We start from the raw sequence: 20588 nt of genomic DNA on the forward strand, positions 1-20588 counted from the left end.
ACAGGTCGGCGTGCCTGACTTTTGGAGGCTTGTGCGGCACTGGACTCGCCGCGGCGAACGCGCATCGGCGCGCAAGATGGTGGACGCCAGCCCGGAGCCTCGCCCCACCTGCACTTCTGCCCGACTGGTTGCCGGTCTGGCCGCCGGGCACTGAGGGACGCCAGCCAGCGCACCACCGTCGCGGCGCCCGGACCCTTCTACAGCGGAGCAGCTCCTGACGAGTGGTGAGTGCCGGCTCCCCCCCTCGGAGCCCCCACCACTACCTCCACAGCGACCTCCGGGCCCCCCCTGAAACCCCCAGCGGTCATCCCACATCGCGCGCCATGGGCGGGGGACCGAGGCAGCATTGACCCCCCTGGCGCAGCGGACAGCACTGCTACTCAAGCTGCCTGACCTCGGCATGGCGCCCGGAGGGGCCTAAGCGCCGGGCCTGGCCCGGGCTTCCCTACAGCAGCGGCGGCGGTGACCCGCCCTCCGGGACACGGCGGAGACACACCGCAACAAGATCAGCGCCTCACCACCACGGTCCCACGGGAACCCTCCAAGCAACCCACTTTACCTCGACTCCCGCCACGAACTGTTCACGGCTTCGGGGGGAGGGGTGTGCAGCTGGCCCTATACCACGTCCATAGCCTGCTGCCTTGGACCCGCAGACACCAACGCAGGCCCCACCACCGAACCGGGGGAACCCGAGCGAACCCCGGGGGCCCTGACTGCCACAAGAGCCTGCTTGCTCGACCCCCACAGGATTGACCCTCGACCCAACTACCCGTGGCCCCCGGACCCCGAGACGCCGCGGCGCCCTCTCCCACAGCCCAATGGGGAAACCAAGGGGCACGCAGGTGACCGCCGTCCCTGAAACGGCCATCGAGAACATGCCGCACACAAGGACATGGACTCAGGCAAACACGCCGAACGCTGATCCATCGCTATCGGCGAAAACTAGATCAGGTGCTGGCGGCTATCGAAATGTCCCGGCTCTCTATGGAGGAACGTCTAGGCGCCCTGACGACGGACATCAACCTAATACGCGACGATCACCGCAAACTGGTGGATAGAGTGAAGGAGGGAGAGCGGAACGTGGCGGCGCTTCAGCCCACGGTGAAGACGCAAGAAGTAGACATGAAGGAAGTCATGCGCCGAGTGGCGGCCCTCGAGGAGCGCACCTTCGATTTGGAAGGACGCTCAAGACGCTGCAACATCCGCGTCCTGGGTCTGCCGGAGGGGATTGAGAACTCAGACCCGCTGACCCATATGGAATCATGGACCAGGTCGTTTACCCCCGACTCGGAGCGATCAGCTTTCTTGTCAATCGAAAGGGCACATAGGGTCCCAGCCCGGAAACCCAAACCGGGCCTACCCCCACGCCCTATGCTGGCCAAGTTCCTGCATTTCCGAGATGCGGTGCTCCGCGCGGCCCGGATGGCGGGCCCCTTGCAAGTGGAAGACCAGCAGGTCATGGTGTTCCCAGACTATGCCCGCGAGGTACAACAGCAACGCTCGACCTATCAGGAAGTTAAGAGGCATCTCCGTGAAAATGGTCTCCAGTACTCCCTACTGTTCCCGGCCCGCCTCAAGGTGCTTCATAACGGGAAATCCATATTTTTCACCACGGCGGAGGAAGCACAGGACTGGGCGGAATTCCACTGTCCGTTGATCCCTTAGCCCGGTCCCCAGCGGAGACAAAACAATGACTCACGACGTTCTAGAAGGCGAGGCATGAATCGCACCCGAACAGACAACTCCAAGAGTCAAGCATCCTCACCCTCGGGCTCACCAGATCTCACGCAAATTATGCAGGAACGACGGGACGCCCTACGGGCAGTGACTGAACTACACACTTCTCCTCCAGCTTCGGACCTGGAAAACCAACCACACCTGTTCACCCCCGAGAAGGACCGGGACAGTGATGGCACAATGTCAGGATTTGGTCCGATTTCATCTCCCCTCCTTGCGGTGCATACCACGGACACCACCCATGCAGGTCAACCAGGCACCTCTTCAGGATGAACAATTGGACGATTGCTGTATCCTCTTTCCTTTTGGCTGTTGATCACGCTATGCGAAGACTGCGCGCCGAAGAGGCATAGTTAGTTGGCTATACATACACACGCGCGAATGCCATTTCTCCTACAACAGCCCGATCTGCGAATAGCCCAGCAGTAACACACGCTACCACCCCCACAGAATTTTGTTATATTTCTCCCCTAGTGGGACACTAGTTTGGATATGCCACCTCCGGTGATATATCCCTGGCATAGGGACTGTTCCCCACTTTTGGTTCTACACGTTGTAGCCCCCGTTAGACCCTCCCCCACACATATGGCAGCATGGCGCGCAGGAGCACATACGAGACACAGGCCCACACGGTCCTTGGGAGGTACAAGGGTTCCCCACTCGCAAGCACGAAACCACAGCAATGGCGACTTCACGGTCAGATGTTAACGTCCTCACGCTGAAAGTACGGGGCCTCCACACGCCTAGCAAACGCTATTCCGTCTACTCTTACATTAAACGCATGTCAGCTTGCGTAGCACTGTTACAAGAGACACACACCAACGCTACCGAGCTGGCCCGATTACAGGCCAAATGGTGGGGGACCTTTTGTGCCACGACCTACTCAGCATTCGCTCGTGGCGCCTTAGTGTGGGTTAGGCCAGGCACCCCTTTTCGGACACTTAGACGGGTGGTTGACAGGGAGGGCAGATACGCATTATTAGAGGGAATCTTAGACGCGCAAGGGGTCCTCCTGGGCAGCATTTACGCCCCTAACACCGAACAAGATAAATTCTGTGATCACCTCACAGTAGTCCTGGCCCAATTCACTGCCATTCCATGGATTTTGGGAGGTGATTACAATTGCACGCTGAACCCCGCTTTGGACAGATCACACCCCCCTCCCACAGGCTCCCCAACCCCCCGACAGGCGGAACTCTTCAGGGCCTGGGCTACACACTGGGCACTCACCGACGCGTGGCGGCACTTACACCCGCTGGCCCGTGTCTATTCGTTCCGCTCGATTCCACACCACCTTCGGGTCCGTCTGGACAGGTTCTTATGCTCTGCACTTATCCTCCCAAGGGTCACGTCCTCGGACTATCTGGGTCGGATCCTCTCGGACCACGATGCTCACATTTATGCCTGACCTGGCGCCCCCCACGCCCGCCGGTCCCCACCTGGCGCCTTCCTAAGGACTGCTTGTCAGACCAAGTCTTCAGAGACACACACAAAACCAGAATCCAGGATTACTTCCTACACAACGCGGATACAGCATCATCGGCGTTAATGGAATGGGATGCATTCAAAGTGGTGGCGCGGAGGGAATGCATACAACAAATCGCAGGGGTTCGTCGCACACTAGAACAGACACTCCTCACGTCGGAACGGCGTCTGGCTGCGCTTACGAAACAAACCGATGACTCGGAAGAGAGCGTTGCGCTCACGGCCGAGGCGAAGTCGATATACCAGGCTGCTTGTGCCGATCTCCGGAAGTATAATTTTCGCGCCTATGCCTCCAGAGTACACAAAGAACGGGACAAAACGGGGGCACTGCTTGCCTGGATGGCACGACAGGACACCGAGACCAAGCCGATTACGGATATTATCAATCCGGAAGGCATATTGGTGCGATCCCAGGCCGAGATTCTCCTAGCGTTCCAACGCCATTACGCACAGGTATACGAGGCCCCAACCCGCTACGCTCCATCATGCGTGGATTGCTTCCTCGATTCGCTGACGCTGCCCACTATATCGGACGCTGACAAGCGCACGCTTGACGCCAAAATAACACCCTCGGATGTCACTCAGGCACTACGTGCCCTTTCCCGGAATAAAGCCCCGGGACTCGACGGCTTCCCACTGGAGTACTACTCGACGTTCTCTGCCCTGTTAGCTCCCCGACTGGCTCGGATGTTCGCAGCGGCTCTCCATCTGGGAGTGCTTCCTCAGTCACTACGGGAATCCGTGATCGTGACCTTCCCCAAGCCTCACAGGGACCCTCTCCAACTGGGGTCATATCGTCCTATCACGCTCCTCTCGGCGGACTGCAAGGTCCTCGGGAAGATCCTGGCTGACAGGTACACCCAGGTCATATGCCCACTGGTCCACCCTGACCAATGTGGGTTCGTACCGGGCAGGAACACCTCACAGAACATCCGCCGTGTCTTCCATGTACAGGATCAGGTTCGGGACAGATTCCCGCGCGCCGCTTGCTTGATCATGGACTTGGAAAAGGCGTTTGACACTCTCACCTGGCCGTACCTATTCGCGATCCTGAGTCGTCTCAACGTTGGCCCGACACTCATGGCATACACTCGCCTCCTGTACACCGACCTAACCTCGCGAGTCCGGATTGGGAAACACATATCCTCTGCATTCGAGGTCCGACGAGGCACGCAACAGGGGTGCCCCCTGTCACCCCTTTTATTCGCCCTGGCCGTCGAACCGCTGGCGGTTAGACTGCGTCAGGAGGGAACCCACTGGGGCATCCCGCTCGCGGACGATACGCATTGCGTCTCTCTGTACGCAGATGACCTCCTGATATATGTCTGGGATATAGAGGCGGATCTAACTCCCATAGGGGTGGCGCTGACAGAGTTTGCGGACGCTTCAGGATTCCAGGTGAACTGGGACAAGTCCACGGTCTACCCATTCCACCCGCACTTACCGCCCCGAGACGTCGAGCTGGGAACCCATAAGCTCTCGTGGTCCGCGGAGGCCCCTCGGTACCTCGGTGTCCGCCTGTACCACTCTCCGGCGGACATCTTTGATGGCAATCACCGAAAGGTGCTTGCTAATCTACGCCAGACTGTAGCCTTCTGGAACAAGCTCCCGTTGGCCCCGATAGGACGGATAGCCCTGGCAAAAATGGGGATGCTCCCCCGACTTCTCTATCACTTCACAAACCTGCTGGTGGTACCGCCCAGATCTTTCTTTCGGGACCTCAACTCTCTGCTAGGCACCCTTATCTGGGGCGCGAATCGACACAGAGTGGCCTTGAAAACCCTCCAACTCCCCACAACACAAGGCGGACTTGGAGCTCCTTCCTTCGAGTCCTACTTCCTGGCGGCACAGCTCCAATGGCTATCGTATTGGACAGCGGACCGCTACACCCTGGAGACCACTACCCCGACCGGCAGAGTTCCAACCCGGGAGCTCATCCGTCTCCTTCTCCCGGGCACCAAACCCAGACGGACATACCCCCGACAAGTCACGATAGCGCGCCAATGTATGATGCGGATCCACCGGATGGCCCCTAGTAGGACCCCATACTCCCCACTGCTGCCGCTGGTGGGCTGCCCCAGACAAGACTCCTATTTCTCGGCGCCAATGTTAGCTGAGTGGACTCGTTGCACTATCATGGATATGGAATCGCTCTTCGAGGAAGGACAACTGAAACCAATCACTCAGCTGGCCGCAGAATACGACCTTCCCCCAGGTCAATTCCTCAGGCACCGACAGCTGCTTGAGGGATTCCGTCCCTACCATAATCTTAGGGCAGGGGAACCAGATACGCACCCAGTAGTGCACACTATCCTACACATGGGAGTGGGTCGCCACCTGATCACCTGGTTGTATAAATCAATCCAGGAACTCTCACACGCCCCCCTGGCGGCCCTGCGGGCCACATGGGAGGAGGACAACGGTCGCGCACTACACGACTCAGAGTGGACCAAGGCGCTCGAGGCCCCGAAACGTGTCTCCAGAAATGCCAGATTCAAAAACATCCAATACTACATACTACACAGGGCATACCTCACGCTTGCGCGCCTGCAACGGTTTTACCCATCCACACAATTCCTATGCCCCAGATGTCGTTCCCCTGATGCAGATTTCCGTCACATGTTCTGGGACTACCCTGGCCTACACTCCCTATGGAAAACTGTGCACGACACACTGGCGGATCTCACAGGCCTCACAACACTAGCTTCCTGGGAATCCAGCGCACTGGGCATCCTACACATCCCTAAACAGGAACCTGTACACAGGCGGTTCGTGTCCTTGGCGCTGCTGCTGGCAAACAGATGCATAGCTATGCATTGGCGGTCCCCGGAGGGTCCCCCCATAGCAGCCTGGACAGGAGCAGTTTGTAAGTGGGCAGCAGCGGAGGAAGACGCCCTTAGGGAGGAAGAGGCCAAGGGCGCGCGTAAACATCCCATTTCCATGGAATGGGCCATGCTCCTACACAGCTTCCGGCAGTCCCTGCGCACAGAAGACCCACCTACGCCCCCCCCACCCCCCCTCCCTCTCCCGAGTGAACATATAGCTCCTGTCCAAGGCCCTGACCCCACACTGTAATCCCACTAGGCTCTAACATGGAATGCCCCCGCTCTCTGACTACACTGCCCTGATATAGACGCACTTTGAGGGAACCCTTCGTCTCCCGACATCCGACACCTGCTCCTCTTATACCGTGCACCTGCTAACGCCTATATGCTCCCCTCCCCAGTTGTGTTTCCCCAGTTACCAGCAATACAATCATAAGAACTGTACAGACTCTGACACTACGCCATCAAGGCGGGCATTCATGTATCCTCTAGTATCCACCCTTCTCCCTTATGGAGCAAGATTATAGGATCCCAGCCTGAGACTGTATCAAGCCAATCTGTACTGTTTCACAGAAGAAATGTCATAAATTCATAAGTTTGCTCACAGAAAAGTTGCGCGCATGGCTGACCGTGGCTGAATGTTGAGGCCACGCCAGCAGTTGATTCTCTATGTACCCAAGTATTATGATGCAACAATAAAAACACATTTACAAAAAAAAAAAATCTCTGTGGTCTGACCACTTTCTAATCTCTTTTTGTCTTCTGATCCCTCCACCACCCCCCCACAGCCGAGGCCCTAGCCTTCTGGCTCGCAACTGGAATAAAGCAGATCTCAATCGCTTCCTCACCTCCTTAACTTCGTCGGCTCCGTCCTGCCTAGGCTCCATAGAATCTCAAGAATCCGCATTAACTGAATGGTTAGAATCTGCCAGCGACAAGGTCGCTCCCCTCAAACTAGTCAGAGCCAAGCGTCCCCATGACGCACATCGGTGGTTCTCAGATAGCCTCAAATCCCTTAAACTGGGACTTCGCCAAGCTGAACGTCATTGGCGTAGAAACTACGATCCTTCAGAGAAACTTCATTTTCTAAAACTATCTGGAGAATATAAACAGGCTATTTCAGCAGCTAAAACCACCTACTTCTCCTCAAAAATTCTCAACTCTATGCAAAAATCCAAAGAAATTTTTGCCATTGTGGAAGAGCTTTCACATCCGGATAGGGTGACTATCAAACCCCTTCCGTCCCAGGCCCTCTGCGACTCCCTCAACTGTTTTTTTACAGAAAAAATCTGTAAAATCAAAAACAGTATATCTTCCGGACCGCCGGCGACGGCCCTCTCTGAGGTCACCCCCTCCTTTAACCCCCACTCCCTCACTCAGCTCCCCCCATACCAGAGGAAGACTTTCTCTCCCTACTTAATACAGTTTCATCTGGTTCCCCCACAGATTGTTGCCCTCCTACGATTCTCCGGGCCACCTTCTCGGCTTGCCCCACCCCTCCGCTGGCCCTCCTGAACAACTCTCTACTGCTCGGCCAGGTTCCCAGCCAGTTTAAGAACGCTGAGGTGGTTCCTATATTAAAAAAACCCCAGCGCTGATCCCGGGGTTCTGGGCAATTTCCGCCCCATTTACCTGCTCCCTTACTTGAGTAAGGTACTTGAGTCTCACGTGACCAGCGTCCTCAGTTCCTTCATCGAAGACTCCAACTTCATTGATTCCCAGCAAGCCGGGTTTAGACCTGCCCACTCGACCGAGGCGGTTATCCTCTCTGTCATGGAGGAACTCCGTAGAGGCGCTGACTCCAACATCAGCCAAGCCTTGGTCCTTCTGGATCTGTCGGCTGCCTTTGACACGGTCAACCACACCATCTTAGTCGCCCGTGTCAAAGAAGCGGGCATCGGTGGGACGGCCCTTAATTGGGTCCGTTCCTTTCTGACGAACCGCCACCAATCTGTCCGACTCTCCCAGTTTTCGGCTGACAGGAGGATGCTTACCTTCGGTGTTCCACAGGGTTCGTCCTTGTCACCACTTCTTTTTAACCTGTATCTCACCCCCCTGATCCGTTCCCTCCGGGGTAGGAATGTCTCTGCATTTAATTATGCAGACGACATTCAGCTTGTTTTCAACCTTGACTCCTCTGACGATGCGGCCCAAAATTTCCAATCCACCCTCTGCCATATTAGCAATTAGATGGGCGCCCACCATCTCAAACTTAATCCCGACAAGACGGAGCTTGTTCTTGTCGGAGGCCCATCCAACCCTTGGAACTCCACCTTCTGGCCCCTCTCACTTGGCCCCCCTCCCCACCCTGCTGACAAAGTGAAAAGCCTAGGGGTTTACATCTCCCACGATCTCTCTATGAAACATCAGGTCAATGCCACTGTGTCTTCTTGCTTTTTTCAGCTTAGGAAGATCCGAAAAATAGCCCACTTCCTGACCACCGAAGCCCTCACTCTGGCATTGCTGGCCCTAGTCATCTCTCTGATCGACTACGCTAACGCTTTGTATGTAGGAATCCCTCAATATCAGATCAAACGATTGCAGTTGATACAAAACCAGGCAGCTCGCCTAATTTATCATCAACCCAAACATCATCACGTCCACCCTCTGCTCAAAACCCTTCATTGGCTTCCTGTATCAGAGCGCTGCAAGTTCAAACTTGGCTGTCTTACTCATAAATCTTTGGCCAGCATCGGCCCTTCCTTCATCTCTTCCCTCCTACATCGCTATGTCCCCTCCAGGCACCTCCGATCCTCTGACCAAGCACTCCTCTAGGCACCCAGATACAGGCGCAAAAAACATGGAGGTCTCAGATTTTCTTTTCTGGCCCCCTCATTTAGGAACTCTCTCCCATTGGAACTTAGACTCTCTCGCTCCCATCTTCAATTTAGGTCTCTCCTTAAAACCCACCTCTTCCACAGTGCCTATTCATAGGCTTTTCTCACCCCCCCCTCTGCCTCCCACCCAACATAGTGAACAGCGCCAAGAAACCGTCAGGTGTATGCTGCGCTTTATAAGTAATTTTTACATTACATTTTACATTACATCTCTAAATCTAGAGGGACGGTATGCCTTTCTGGTGCCCCCTTATATAGCTCTTTTACTTAATTTCCACAACACCTTTAATTTCTAACAGTAAACTAACATTTCAGCAGCTTGCCAATCAGAGTGCTTGCTCTCACAGGACTTGCAGGAGACTGTCCCTCCCGCGAGAACATGAAGGCTCACAAGAAAAACGGGTCTCTTGACCAATCACAGGGCTCAATTTTTGATTTCACGCTCTTGCCAAAATATACAATTATTCATGACCCTTAACAGCTCACAACCTACTAACCTGATTTACACCAAATCACAACAACACAACCTGCGGACCAAGATCTAGCTTCCTGCCAATTTTGTGTAATTTCGTTCAGCAGTTTTTGTTATAATCAATCTTAAAGAAGTCTGTGGAAAATGCTGGAGATTTTACGTTTTGATAGCCCCTTTTTTCTTGACCCCCTCTTGACGGATCACCGTGAAACTTTCCAGGAAAGAGCTGAGGTGGTTGAACTATTTTGGGGAAATTTTCGTGAAGATTTGTCAAACATTGCTAAAGTAGTTCGCAAACCAATTTTTTTTCCATCTATGAAAAAGCAGACCTAATTAAATGACCTAGTAGCGACAGCCAGTAGGTAAAATATACATAAACACTTACCTTGCATGCTAAAAGCATGCGTGTTAAAGATATGCCTGTAGAAATGTCTGTCTTCTAAAAGCTGTTTACCGCAAGACAGTAATTGCATTAGGTGTTCAGTGTTTTACATTAACTGGTAACTGCTAGAAACACAGGTCCAATAATTCCATAAAGTTACTCCATCAACAAGGTCTCCAGTCACCTTAGTTTTCTTACAGAATTTATAAAAAATATTGTATATTTAGTTTTAATTTTCTTCACCTTTAATTGCGTTGGAGTTAAGTCAGGCAGATACATGAGGTGGTTGGGGCAAGACTGTTTTCTAGCTCAGTCGCCCTTGAGGTGACAGACTGCCCCACAAAAGACTCTGCCCCTATCTCAAATGCTGATTCAGAAGTGACCCTGCCATGTGAATGATATACCCAGTACCAGTATTCTTTCAGTCCCGCTTCGACATGCGACTGGATTTGAGCCAGCCCTAGATTCATTTAAGACCCAAGTCTGCCAGCGGAACGACCGTTACCCAGCCCTACTGGCCTTCTGTTGCTGATTTTGGCTTGTGACTGACTATTCCTCAGTTCTACCAGCCAAAAAGGGCAAATACTGACCTTTGACATCCCTGACTCTTCCAATGTTTTTCAAAGATGAGTCTGACGTGAGAGCTTTGCTGTTGAGCTTCCCTTTACTACTGGCGACACTTTCAGTCAGTCCAGCCTACTTTTACCAGCAGCACCCAGCTTCTCGGAGTATTGATTTAGTGTTTCTCTATTATACGGTCGTGCTGCAAAAGCTCGGCATGTAAAATGCTGTAGCCCCAAAAAAACTTGGTGTCTATGGGTGCACCTTTGGTATCGAGCCGCTTTCCAGATGTATGTCTGTTTGCTTCCCAGGCTGGTAAGGGACAGACAATATTTCAAGAAAAACAATACTTGTATTCCACTAGGATCACTAAATTCAGAAATTTCAACTTTGAGCACTGCATTGCCAGGATCAAAGCACACACTCACAAACATCTCATCACTTCCTGCCTTTACCCCCTTCACCAACAATAGTCCTGGAAACTACCAGTCCGGCAGGATTTCCAGCAGTACACATAGAAAGTCATCTGCAAAGTCATTTTCTCGCAACTTGGGTCGCGTTACGAGATCAATACAAGTCAAGCTGCAATCAATTCCCATTTTCAAGAGGCCAGAAATATTTTTTGCAAACTTTAGGATTGCAAAATAGTCCACGACCTATAGAAGAGCAATGACATTGATTCCTTTCTAATTTTGCTGTACCATGATTGTAGAACATCGTTTGCAAGTCAAACTCCTCTAGTAGATACTCTGTTCCTCCTTCTCCTGTAGCTCAATTCGAATGTCTCTGCTCGCCAGTGTCCTGAGCTGCCCCTCAAGCCTCTTTTGTCCTTCTTTCTCCAAGCCCCGGCCCTCTCTCTAACATTTACTTTTCCTGGCAACAGATTTTTGCAGTTTTTTGATCAATTCCTTAAAGGGGCACCAACACATTGACTGCTTTACATAGCTACACAAATTAGAAAGGACCCATGCTCTACCCTTTAATGGTCCAAAGCTGTATTCTGCCATTCTGTGCTCCCAGTGCCATCTTCCCTTTATTATTTTTGAACCCTCTCTTATCAGAGGAAGCTGTCTGCTAGGCTAGGTAGAATCCTTCACTACACATTCCACATTTGGGAAATCCTTTAGTAAGACTATCCCAGAATGATCCTATCCAGGTGAACTACCGCAAAAAAACCTTCAGAAATTCTCTTCACACCTAGATCAAGCATGCCCTTTCTTTTCTCACCCTCAAGAAAAACGTCAACATTGCCTTCTTTAAAGCCATGGACTCCATGGATATATTTTACCACTGTTGTCTTTTTCCTCTTTCCAACATTGGCACCATTTTATGTAACATTGTGTATGTTCTGCAGTTTCTTTAATAATTACTGTCTTATTTTTAAGCGCTCTTTCGGCCTAATTTAGGTCTACACTGTGCTGAACAAATCATTTTCAACTGCTGTTTATTCACATTTTGTCTTAACTATTTAAATGCATTTATGGACGACTGTATACACGACAATGAGATACTACTGTCTTATCAGGGAAACCTGGTTAGTGCTTCCTAGAGACCTGTTTCCCCTCTATGAGTATGTTCTGCTTTGAGTGTCTCCTCTCTTCTGCTTCTTCTCCTGTACTTCTGACTTCTCATTTCCATCTGGTGAAGTCTGTTTACCTCCACCCTACCCATCTGTCTTTCTCTAGCCCACTCTCTTCCCATTCCCAGTTTTCTATCTAGTTCCCCATTGAAAGTTAGGTAAAGAGGGATGTACGTTGTTACAACGCATGCTTTTACCACGCATACCTTTACAATGCACGTTTTTCAACGCAAGTCGTTACAGCTACTTGCGTTGGGGGGTACTGGATAGTGAATAGTTTAATTTACTATTCCAACTCCAGTCCCCGTGGATAGTAGGGAAGGTGTTGGATAGTAAATTGAACTTTACGTTGTAATGACTTGCGTTGAAAAACCTGCGTTGTAAAGGCACTGCATGGTAAAAGTTGCGTCGTAAAGGATGTTTCCCGGTAAAGAGCCACTGAGAGGTAACATTTTGTTTTTCTTTCTTTCTGTGTGTGACAGTGGCTGCAATCTTCAGCATCATCATACAGCACTTTCTGGCGGGGATGATCACTACTTTCACTTTCAGCATTATGATGCAGTGCACACAGAAGGCGCCAGAGAATATCCAGGTATTTCTGTCCTGTACCAGAGGTTTGAATGTATGTGACCCAGTGAGAGTGCTGGTGTGGCTCACCTACCCCCGAGCAAGAGTGTACAGGTGAGCGAGCAGAGAATGGACAGGTATGTCTAACCTTAAAACCAGAGCATGGGATAAATGTTATCGAGTTTGTGGGCCATGGCATACTTACACCGGAGGACGGGATATATGAGTTCTCTCATAGGGATTTCTATTTATAGTCATAAGCTCTGAATAGTACCGCCGACTTGCGGGGACCCTGTGTCACTTCAATATATCATCTTAAGTGTAGACTTTTGCCTTCTTGAGGAAGGCCTGCAAAGACACTTAAGAAAGAGACAGATTATGCAGCCTATATACCAAGGCTACAATGGCCAAATTCTTCATCATGAAGACAAAAAAGGCCAACATAAAGTAAATAAGGACAATATGAGATGATTTGCAAGCAGCATTTCATCCCCCTCACAACCCCTTTTTTATGATAGGAATGAAGGAGAGCAGGACAGAGTAGCCTCATAGGCTGTCATTATCTGGCTAAAAAAGAAACTGCGCCTTTAAGAACCCAGAGACCACCAGTATTCCATCATGCTCAGTAGATGGTAGTTGCTTCAGTTCTTTTTTTCCGGCTGCTGCTGACAGGATCCTGGAGCACTGAGCTCTGCTTTTTTTCTGACAGAAAATTGTGATTTAATTTGTCAAATAAAAGGCCCTTTTTTATTTGTCCAAATGACCTGCCTGGGGGAGCATCTCTCAGAAGATTTATAGCATGCAGGAAATTTCTAGCATACTTTGAAGAAAAGAATATGGTCTGAAGGTAGGACTTCAGAGCAATGAGAGGGTCAGTCCTCTACCAGGGCTCTTCCATTTACCTTTGAAGAGCGAGGAGAGGGTCAGTCCTCCACCAAGGCTCTACCATTTACTTCTAAAGTATGTGTAAGGTCCAAACTGAGGCTTTCAGCTCGAAAACAACATATTTTACGGTCGACGTCATTACCATCAACGTCATGGCCATCAACGTCATAGACGTCAAGAGTGCCGACGTCATGGGCTTCACCGTGAGTGTCAAGAGTATCAACACCATGACCATTAACGGCATGACCATCAAAGTCATGCTCATTGTCGTTATGGGCTTTGACGTCAAGAGCTTCGACGTCATGAGCTCCGACATCATGAGCTCCGACATCATGACAATCAACGTCATGACAATCGACACCATGACCATCAACGCCATTACCCTTGATGTCAAGACCCTCAACGTCATGACCCTCGATGGCATGTACATCGACATCATGGGTTTCGAAGTCATGGACCTCAAGAGTGTCAACGTCATGACCATCAACAGCATGGCCATCGACGTCATGACCATCAATGTCATGGGCTTCGGCGTCATGGGCTTCGGCGTTATGGACGTCAGGAGTGTCGACATCGTGACCATCACCGGCATGACCCTCAACGTCTTGACCATTGACATCATGACCCTTGAAGTCATGACCCTCCTCGTCATGAGCTTCGACGTCATGACCATCGACATCATGACCATTGAACATCATGGGCATTGAACGTCATGACCATCAACGTCAAGGTCAGAGTTGATGTCGAGGAATGGGTCCGCGTTGAGGCGAGTCAGGACGTTGAGGAGTATACTTAGCGCCGGGAAACCTCCGGGTAGCTGCCCGCTCAATAAATGTAATAACAATAATAATAATAATACTTACTTTGAGATATATCAACGTCGAGGCGTTGTTACAGGAGGTCAGCATCAAGTAGCATGTCACCATCTAGGTGCTGAGAAGAGCTGATGTTAAGGTAATTTATAGCTCTGTTCCTCTGCCTTCTCTACCTCTACCGTCTGTTCTCAGATTCATTCCGGTGCTTATACTGCCTGGAACAGTTATTTCCTCCAATAAATAAATACATAATAATACATTTTATAAAATAAGCACCATTATTTGCGCCATCACATCTCATCTTTCTCTGCTAAAAGAGTGCTGGTCCAGGCACTAATTCTGTCTCGCCTGGACTACGCAAATGCCCTATACCTAGGAGCTCCTCTTTCTACTATCAAAAAGCTGCAGATTGTGCAAAATTGTGTGGCGCGTCTGCTTACTAATTCTTCCAAACGCACTTCAGCCAAACCTGCGCTTACTTCGCTCCATTGGCTACTCATTCAAGAAAGAATACAATTTAAGGCGATGTGTATCAATCACAAGGCCTTACTAGGCAAAGGCCCAACGATCATCAGATCTATCATTCAACCCTATCGCCCCTCTAGGTCTTTACGGTCTGACAACAAGCAGTTGGCAGCAGTTCCTACAATAAGGAAATCAGGAAGCGGAGTGCGCCGATTCGCGTGCAATGCTGCTTAACTGTGTGACCATTTACCCCTATGGATTTGCCTTGAACCAAACTATCTGACCTTCCGCAAGCTTCTTAAGACTTTTTTGTTTTCTTAACTTAACTCGAATCTGCCTTGCATTTAGCACTGGGATGCCCCCGGGTAACCATGCCCTCAAGAAATGTCTTTCAATCAATCAATCATAGGTGTTTTCACCTCCGAAGTCATGTGTCTTGATCAAGTCAGATCACACACATGACCTAGGCATCTATCACAATACTCTTCCTCCATTTCTACAGGGAGATTTATGCCAACTCTGTTGGACTCTCCACCGTCTTGCTTTTTTTAGGTGGCTGGCATTACAGATGTCAGTTCCGTTGTCTTTGGCTCCAGAAATAGTTTGAGGCTCCTCTGCTTCCAAACGGCTCCGGAAAAAGATGCAGCACCATTTAACATATCATGGTCAGCGTCGTGACCATTACGTTCTTTAGTACCGATGCTCTTAAACTAGCATAAGATTGTGTTACATCCGGCCTCTGCTATATCGATTTCTCCTGAGGGGGTCTCTTGTCCTCTGCTCTGAATCTTCTGTCTCACAGATCGTATTGACCATCAATCACGGCCGCAACCTCCATGAAAGATACCAGTACAAGAGGATGTTATGAGACAGCGCTCTGGGAATCCATTGAGAAGTTGGTGAAAGATCTTCCTAGGGTCCAACGGGAAGTCTTCCTACAAATAGTCAATACAGGCTTCACAGTGCTTAACAAGGTCTTCAATGCGGTAACTGATTCCTCCTTTTACCCAGCATTCTTGGCTCCGTCTTAGGGCTCCCACTCCACAGTCTCAGCAGACAATACTCGATATTTCAGATTCAGAGTTTTTCCCCTCTTCGGCATCAAGATGCCACACATAGAATATGTAAATGGAGATTCGTACGGCGCTCGGCCTGGAAAGACTCAAGGAACAAAAACGTTCCCTCATACCCATTTAGTATCAAGCAAGGGACAATAGGCACTGGAGCAGCCTCTGAGCAGTTCCGACCTGTAGACAACAACATTCAAGAAATAACTTGATATAGTCACATGTCTAAAAAAAAACCTTGCTACACGGGTTCTTTCCCCACAGCCTACTTAACTTTATTCTAAGTGGCAATGAGATGACTTATACATTGGCCCTTTAGGTTCCCGTTATGAATGTCTTTACCACTCTACACCGGGACCCAATTGTTACCTGGCGTCAATGATCAATTGAGTTTAAGACTCAGAATATGCCATAGACACACAATTTATGATCAATTTCATATGTGGGATCACTTTTGTCTGGGTCTCTTCTATTTAATATAGCTTTATGACCCTATATACATCTGGCGGTCTCATAACACTCCATTGACCACAACATGCAACTCCGGGCTATACACTACAAAATGGCCGCCATCAATAACGTGACTAGCTAGATACTACACAGAGCGTGACTCCGGCTCTAACCTCTTCAAATAATTCTTCCGAGGTCTCACTATACATACAAAGTCTACCGATCCTACCTTTGGTTACCCCTCCCATGAAACCCCTTGAAAGGAAATGCACTCCCGGTTAGCGTGATACCACACTTTAGGTTAGACACTATAAGATGGCCGCCACACTAACTCCACAGTCACGTGTAGGCTCTAACCTTTATAATTGGCCCGACTCCGCCTTCCGCCTCCACCCGGATCCAGCGGCAAGGGGTAGGCGCTAGCGACACAGCTCAGGCACTCCCAAGTAAGTTCCTTAACATTAGCTGAGTTACTGCCACCATCAGCTAATGTCTTAACTTACAGACCCGCCACTCTGTTTAAGCAGGTTTCCTGACATCTAATATGTTTTGTTTAGCGTTAAACCCTATGGCGGCTTCGCTCCTCTGAGCTAGCACACCAACACCTATATTGAATTCCCGTTAGCTTCAACTCTGTCCCTCCGGAATATATGATGTTCTTATGGACACTGGTTTGTTCAATTCCTTTAACCATGCCTCGATCCTCCCCAGAACCCGCAAGACAGTAAACACGGCAACGGGTGAATTCACGAGGGTTTCACTCTGTTGTTAAATAATGTAGATGTACACCATTTACCCTGGCCATACGCCAGTTTCAGTCCGCCTGAAACCCCAATGCAAGTGCCGGCTGGTACCTAGTTCTCCAAAGGTTTTTAACTATTGATGCCACACGTACATTTAATTCAAATCCCTGATATGAATTCTTTGTAATGTATGCCACAGCCACTTTCGTGACATGGAGTGTCCAGGCTATTCTGTTGTCAAAAATGTAGATGTACACCTTTTACCCTGCCCATACGTTAGTTCCAGTCCGCCTGGGAACCCCAATACAAGTGCTGGCTGGTACCAAGTTCTCCAAGGGCTTTTTAACTAAGGATGCCACACGTACATTTATTTCAACTCCTTGATATGCATTCATTCCTATGTATGAATTCGTGACATGGAGTGTCCAGGCTATTCAGATCAATTATACAGACAGTGTGACCTACACACACATTACAATACTAACACACCAATGAATGCTGATTAATAGTTAACCTAGACTCCTCCCTATACATGGCCTTGCGGTGGAAGATCTAACCTAAAGCTTTACCCGCTGGATACTGTTGTTATCTGACCATTACACTTTTTAGGTGAGTTTGGATATGTTGCTGCAACCCGTACCAATTAGGTATTTTATTGTTCTTTGTATATATGTTTTTATATTCCTTCCACATCACTCTCACTGAATGTTTCACATATGAGAGTGCATGTACACTACTGTTATGGTGTCGATACACGCTAGTGGAATATGACACTGGCATGCAACCCACACATGATATACAGTCATTGATGCAATTGTTACATACCCTGTTGTGATTTGCCTTTCCTCTTTCCTTAACAGGTAATGACAGCTTAACACAGGTTTCAATAGAAGAAGGGTAATATAGGGATAATTTCGATCCCAATTCCCTTCATCCCTAGTTGTTGGTGTTTTGTACCCACACTAATGTACACACACTACACATTAGGGAATTAGAGTAGACAGTTTTCCTCTTTTTAGATACTAGCTAAATAGTCCCATTGGTCCTGAAGAATCGCTTGTTTAAATAACGCCAGCGAGAAACATGTTGACTGGACAATAGCACAATCTGGAGGATCTCTGGAAGCATAATATTCCAGCCGTCTCCTCTAGTAATCCGTTTTTAATTAGAGCAGCGGACCACCCGATTAAATCATTCCCGGTACCCCTAGCTTTTTTTTAAGTCACTCTTCAATGTCTACTAATCCATTCTGGCCCCACACCTGCACTTCATCCATACGGCTGTTGGAAAAAGATCTCCGCCAAAGAGCCCCTCTTTAAGGTGTTGCCCGTTGGGTATTGCACCGCCGACCCAACGAGGAGTAGGCCCAAATGATGAAGCATGACACCTGAAAGGGTGTGTGAGGGCATTAAATCCAACAAAATGGATTCCCAGGGTTAATTTCTCTTTACCCTAACAAACACCACTCGCATCACACACTGTATTGGTTCTTTCCCCCTCTCTCTCTCCAGGAACAGCACAGCAATTTTTGTATTAACGTATCCTTTAAGGGCACGCTGTAGCTGGACCTTCTACTTATGATTAAGTAGTAATAGCCCTTTACTCCTCTCTTTGATACCATACAATAGGCACTAAGCCATTAACTTTTGTTTCTTCTGTTACTATCTTACAATTTTTCATGCAGAAGCCAGCTGCAAAGCATATAATTGAGGTCGCTACTAAAACTGTGCGAGACCATTATCAGTATCAGGTACTTCCATTTGACCTGAAGACAATAATCAGTACATTCTCCAAGTGCATGGCAGTAGCTGCTGCCCTTCGGAGACACAAAATATTTGTCTGCCCTTAATTAAACGATTGGCTGATCAAAACGTCCATCCCTCAAGAAGTTCAGCTTCATTTTCACTGGAATTGCAGTCTCTTCCAAAGGTTGGGCTTTCAGGGTCAACCACAACAAGTCAACACCTCTCCTGGTCCAGACTATACACTATCTGGGTGCCTCCATTGACACTATACAGGCAAGAGTGTGTCCTTTGGAGGAGTTACGATTATAGATCCTTAGGAAGTGTCAGGTTTTCAAAAAAGCCTCTCATCCAAGGGTGAGAACAATCAATCAAAGCATTTGTATAATGCGCTACTCACCCGGAAGGGTCTCAAGGCGCTGGGGGAGAGGGGTACATCACTGCTCGAAAAGCCAGGTCTTGAGTTGTTCCCTGAAGGAGAGATCGTCCTGGGTTAGCCGAAGGTGGATGCGGAGGGGTTCCATGTCTTGGCAGCCAGGTAGGAGAAGGATCTTCCTCCGGTGGTGGTTCTGCGGATGCGTGGAACGGCGGCGAGGGCATGGCTGGTCAATCGTAGCTGGCGGGTGGGCGTGTAGAAGGTCAGGCGGTTGTTGAGGTACTTGGGGCCCAGGTCGTGGAGAGCCTTGTGTGCGTGGGTGAGGAGTCTGAACGTGATCCTCTTGCTGACGGGGAGCCACTGCAGGTTTCTCAGGTGGCCGGAGATGTGCTGTGTCAGGGGATGTCCAGGACGAGTCGTGCGGAGGCGTTCTGGATGCGTTGGAGTCTTTTCTGAAGTTTGGCTGTGGTTCCGGCGTAGAGGGTGTTTCCATAGTCCAGTTGACTGGTGACGAGGCCTGGGTGACCGTCTTCCTGGTTTCGGTGGGGATCCATCGGAAGATCTTTAGGAGCATGCGCAGGGTGTTGAAGCACGATGATGAGACAGCGTTGACTTGTCTGGTCATCAAGAGGGAGGAGTCCAGGACCTTGCCAGGAAAATGTAATTCTCCCATACTTACTCCATTTGGTTCAATCTGGCTTGCAATTCTCTTCTAGAAAGGTTCACCTAGTATCTTTTATTGCCTACAGAAAACGTCCTTCAAAACCCTGTTTTTCTTCAGAATTCCCATCATCATGGATTTTCTAAAAGGGGTTAAAGAAAGTTTTTCTTTCCCATTCGGTGCCCTTCCCCTCCAGTAGTACTTACTGTAGATTTTGTATGATTTACACAGGACTCGTTTTGGACCCATACACAAAGCCTCTTTCCAACATCGAGAACTGATATATAGGGATGACAACACACCCAGTCAAAACCCGCATCACAGAACACTGTGAGATGCAGCACTAAGATGAGTGGCCACTTTGTTAATCTTAGACACTCTTTACGCTGGACAATTATTAAATCACTTCCTGAACTGACCAAAGCACCCTCTTCAAAAGGAAACAAAATTGGATCTTCCGCCTTTCAACACATACATGGGTTGAATGTTATCATCCCATGTAGGTGAACTTAACACATGATATCGCTAATTAATTATACTCCCCAATGAGTTCCTTTAGTTGTGGCTGGCAAATGTGTTTTATGGCTATGCTTCCCTGACCCATTATTAGCCCTATTTCATTTCCCACTACAATATTAGGACTTGGATTCCACTCCTTGGTTTAGTCCCAGTTCTCCTGCTATTTGGTGTATCGTGGCTTAGCACATTATGACCTATGTTTAGGTTTTTACTGAGCTGTCTGTGTTTGTAGACCCCCTCCATATAGATTCCTATAAAAGGTTATGAACCATCCCCTTAATATAGAAATGGTCTATACCCCAATGGATAACAGTGTTCCTTTCCTTTACTTACGCCTCATATGACTTTAGTGTGCCTCCACTGTCTATCTGACCCACCGGTCCGGTTGTTAGTAATCTTCTTCCATCCGCGAATTCGAGA

General features: G+C 49.3%; 1 protein-coding gene across 4 annotated transcripts in view; it reads left to right on the forward strand.

Moving 5' to 3' along the window:
* The window catches only part of SLC33A2 (solute carrier family 33 member 2), a 110337-nt gene that overhangs the window by 77147 nt on the left and 12602 nt on the right, over positions 1 to 20588 (forward strand). For all 4 annotated transcript variants that reach the window (XM_086966528.1, XM_086966527.1, XM_086966524.1 and 1 more), the window contains exon 5: positions 12361 to 12470. In XM_086966528.1, coding sequence (XP_086822654.1) covers positions 12361 to 12470 — 110 coding nt within the window. The remainder of the gene's footprint in view (positions 1 to 12360; positions 12471 to 20588) is intronic.

The sequence above is a fragment of the Lissotriton vulgaris genome, chromosome 4_1 (assembly GCF_964263255.1).
Source record: "Lissotriton vulgaris chromosome 4_1, aLisVul1.2, whole genome shotgun sequence".
NCBI classification, from domain to species: Eukaryota; Metazoa; Chordata; class Amphibia; order Caudata; family Salamandridae; genus Lissotriton; species Lissotriton vulgaris.